General features: G+C 30.7%; 1 protein-coding gene across 2 annotated transcripts; it reads right to left on the reverse strand.

Annotated features, from left to right (window-relative positions):
- Positions 1-682: 682 nt before the first annotated feature.
- On the reverse strand, positions 683-2947 carry LOC129322213 (uncharacterized). Of its 2 annotated transcripts, none has more exons than XR_008596222.1 (2): positions 1629-2946; positions 683-971 (listed from the first exon to the last, which is right to left on the reverse strand). XR_008596222.1 is itself a non-coding variant. In XM_054968380.1 (2 exons), the coding sequence occupies exon 1, from the start codon at positions 2574-2576 to the stop codon at positions 1701-1703; it is 876 nt and encodes a 291-aa protein (XP_054824355.1). In that variant the 5' UTR covers positions 2577-2947; the 3' UTR covers positions 683-971; positions 1675-1700. The 2 variants fall into 2 exon arrangements, 1 of the variants encoding a protein (XP_054824355.1); XM_054968380.1 differs by having other exon boundaries at positions 1675-2947.
- Between the last annotated feature and the right edge of the window lie 1526 nt (positions 2948-4473).

The raw sequence follows: 4473 nt of genomic DNA on the forward strand, positions 1-4473 counted from the left end.
ATCCCGCAAGGAGAGATGCCAGTATTTAGTGTTCCAATCATACACTTGTTATTATTATTTTATCTCACAATATTACTTTTTTTTAAAAAAGGATATTTGTGACCAAACAAAAATGTAGTGTTTTTTTCTGTATTTTAAAAATTATCTTTTTTAATGGTTACTTTAGAATAATCTTTTTACGTTTTTTAATGTGTGTGTGTGTATACATTTTGAAAATTGAAAAAAATACACTTATTCAAAAAAAAAAAAGTAAACTAATGCGTTATTTTAAAAAATTGTATGTTCTAACAACAAATAAAATATACATATTTACCATTTATTTTAAACGATATTTTTATATATTTGAAAATATTAAAAGAAAATCATGTTATGTCAACGACATTTGAAATTGTTCATGTATTTTTTTATCAAAAAAAATATCTATAATTCAAGAAAAAAAAAAAAGTTTGAATATATTTTTAAAAATTAAAACTAAATACATAAATTATAAAATTAAAAAATCAATAAATTGTGTAAGCTACTTTATATTCAATAAATAGGATATACTTTATGCATCCGAATGTCCCATACCAAATCGTTAAAATTAAATTCTGACCATCACATTTAGTTAAGAATTTATTGTTCTAGTCCCTAAAGTGCATGAACTAATCCAAAAACTCCAACCAGAATATTCAATATCCTGTTTCGTCCATAAATAACCACATGGCAAGCTTGATTACTTAACTAAATTGCACATTACAAATAATCTTCTTCCATTCCAGCTTATTCAAACCACAACAGCCATATATGTAATACCAAACACACCAGACCAGAGACTGAATAGCTACTAGTAAAACATCTAGCAGAAACATATACACAAAACTCTAAAGGAGAAAAGCCAACTTATTCCCACTATGTTACAAGAAAAGGCTTGACAAGGAAGAAGAAACAACACTAATTCTGATACTCCATTGTATTGTACATACCAAAACCTGCCAAGGGCAAGAAACAAAGGAGTCAACAAAGAGAAACAAGAGATTAGATATACTGATTCTATATTATTCTCTGCATATATTCGAAGTGTATCACATATATATGGGTTGACGTTGAACTGCATAATTGTAGTTAGGTGAATTGAATGTTAGTACTACAAACTAATTTAAAATTCTTCAGGTGTAGATAGCTAAATGCTTCAAGAATGGAAGATGTCACCACCCATAAAGAAAAACCATACTGTTACTTTTAGACTTAAGTAAGTGCATATTAAATGAACTAGTACAGCATCATTTCTGAGGTCATGAACTCAGAAAGTGGATAAACAAACATTATAAAGAATGTTAATTTAATTTACACAGAAAGATTCCACAAGTTAGTGATGTATTTTTAAGTTTATTTTTTCGGCCAGTTTAACTACTATGGATCTAAATTAGTCAGGACAATAGTGAGCTGTTCTTGTTTCAAATAATAAAAAGATAATATAACATAGCACAAAACAAAACTTTTCTCAGTATTCATCGCTGGCTATAGCAATGCAGTGAAGTGAGGAAAAGTACTAAAACAGAATAACTAGTTGTAAACAGTAACTGATTGAAGACTGAGAAATCTCTGCAGATTATAAGTAAATATAGATTTAAACTGAGAATTTATACCATTAGCGTGCTATTTAAGAGCGATGAAGACTCTCGTTTTGCTCACATTTTTTGAGTTTGGTGAAAGTGATATTAAGCCCTACGATTGACCATTTCCATGAAACGCTGGTCAGATTCCAGCCTCTGTAGCCTCATTTGGTTGATGAAGTTTTGAATAAACGCATCGGCTCGCCGGTTCAGCTCTTCGGGAGTCATGGATATGTCCCTCCGAAGCGACGCCGTGTCGTTGAAAGTTTCAGATTTTTTCAGCTCCTTGCGAGCCCAAGCCACCAGGTCGTCTTCTCCATCTTCATTTTCCCGAAATGGCTCTGCTTTCTCAATCCTCGCACCCCACGTGTCACTCTTCTTCAGCTGCGGCGTCTTCGTCTTCCCCTGCCCCTCCATGATCGCCCTCCACGTGGCATCTAGCGTGTCATCGGCATCCGGCGACACATAATCGTTGGCACATTTTTCCGGCGATCGGTTGGCACCGGACTTGTCGCAGGACGAAGCAGAGTCTTCAAGCACTACTTTTTTTTCTTCTATGGGATCATTGCTCTGGCTTTCAAGCTCCGATTGGTGGACGGGAGTGACGTCGGGAATGGCGTAATCAGATTCAGTTATGACATCGTCGGCGGCGGAGACGGTGGTTGTGCGCTTGAGATCAGGGGGTGGGGAATGATCGGAAAAGGTGACAGTTTTGTAGTGGAAGTTGGAGGAAGCAACAATGATGATGATGATGAAGTTGACGATGATGTACACGAACACTGGGGAAAGCAAGGTTCTTGTAGAAACAAGAAGACGAGGAAAAGTGGAGAGAGCGAAATCAAAAGCACAAGGGATTATCGCCACCTTCAACAAAACCAGAATGGTAATAACCCCCATGGACATAAACACAATCCTAGCAGCCCCTAAAGCCGCCTCCAATCTGTTTGATTTCAGCGAAGATGGGGTTCGAAAAAGATCCATCTTTGGAGAACCAGACAAAGAAAACAAGAACTGATTTTCCGCTAAAAGCTGTGAGGGTAGGAGAAACACGACGAGCACAGCGATACCCAGAATTTAAAAAGTCTTGGGCGAAGAGGAATGAAAAAAATCAAACAGGTAAGAAACAAGCAAGAATTTTCTGGGGAAAAAAAACAGAGAAGGAAAGTCTAGAAACAGGGGCGTAATGATTGATTTGGGACTGATATGAGGAAGGAGGGAATGGAATGAAAGAAAATGGATGAGAGAGTGAGAGTGAGAGTACAGAATGAGGTTTGTGTTAGCGAGTGAAGACGATGCCACCAGGGGTGAGGGGAGGAGAGGATCGATCTATACGAGCAACGAAGGTGGAACAAAATTGTGGACATGGCAAGGTTTGATTTATAGTCCTTCATCACTGTTTTGAATTTTAATTTTCGGCCAAAAAAATATTTGAGTTTCTTTTTATAAATCATTTATTATTGATGTGATGGATCAAAATTAAGGTGTTGAAATACATATGGGATGGTATAATTTTTAATCTACAAATTTGTTTAATTATCAAATTTTTTTAATTATTGATTTTGTTTTTGAATTTTAAATTAATTTAATTCAGTTCTTGTATTTTATTGAATTTTTTTAACAAAAATAATCAATTTTGTTAACCATAAAAAACTATACATTTATTAATATCCAAAAACACTTCAAAAAAAAAACCTAAAATACAACTTACTCCAACACACATCTAATTAAAAAAAAAAAAAACAAACAATCAAGAACCAAACGAAGGCAGTAAACCAAATAAAAAAAATTAAAACTGGAATTAGTGTTTTATTAAATTAAAAAATCATAAGAATTGAGTTGTGTTAAACTAAAAAATTATAATAATTAAATTTTTTTATTTAAAAAATAAAAAATAATTAAGCTTTTTTGAGGTGGATTAAATTGATAATTAAAAAATCTGCATATCAAAAGTTATTATTTTTTCAATATTTTTCTTTGATTTTTACTAGCTTTATCAGTAGTTTCTTTATTAAAATATGTAGAAAATTGTAAAATTTAAAATAAATTTATGAAAGAATAATAAAGAAGTCCCAAAAAAAATTCATTAATTTAAGTTATATCTCAAGTGTCAAATTTTAAAAATTTATACATCAAACTTTTAATTTTGTAACTTTATTATGGTGAATTTGTAATTTATTTTTTTAAATTTTAATATGATTGAAAAATAAAAAAATTAAATTTTTTTATTTTTCAACTATGTTAAACTTAAAAAAAATAACTTATAAATACATCACAACATACTTGCAAAATTAAAAGATAGATTTATAAATTTTTAAAGTTTAACATTTTGAATCTAACTTAAATTATTTAGTCCTTTTGATACTTTTTTTATCATTCTCCCTAAATTTATACGTGACAAGGAAATTGAATATGCACAGAAAGTTGAAAGAATACCAATATATGAAACCGAATAAATTTTTTCATACAAATTAAAAATAGTATAAATAATATGTTTCTATGAATTTATGACTTATATTGATATTGAAAAAAAAAAATCTCAACAACAAATATCAAGGAGATATTTAAAACATTGATATTTAAAGAAATTTCGGTTTAAATGTGTTTAGGGTCAAGAACTAGGTGGACATCTTATACATCACAAATAATTCAAAACATAAACCATGGCATTAATAAATTTATATAAGACTTTTGTGATAAACCCTTACATATGAAGCAAACCAACTCAAACGGCTTTGGAGCCAAAAAATAATAATAATAATAATTGGAAAAAAGTGTACTGTATTTTTTTTCCAGCAACAAAAGTATATTTTTACCCTTAACATATTCTAAAAATATTATTAAAAATATCCTTACACTTTATTCAAATTTTGTTATAAAT

Source organism: Prosopis cineraria, unplaced genomic scaffold (assembly GCF_029017545.1).
Source record: "Prosopis cineraria cultivar Desert tree isolate PC_DT_omini unplaced genomic scaffold, ASM2901754v1 PC1, whole genome shotgun sequence".
NCBI lineage: Eukaryota > Viridiplantae > Streptophyta > Magnoliopsida > Fabales > Fabaceae > Prosopis > Prosopis cineraria.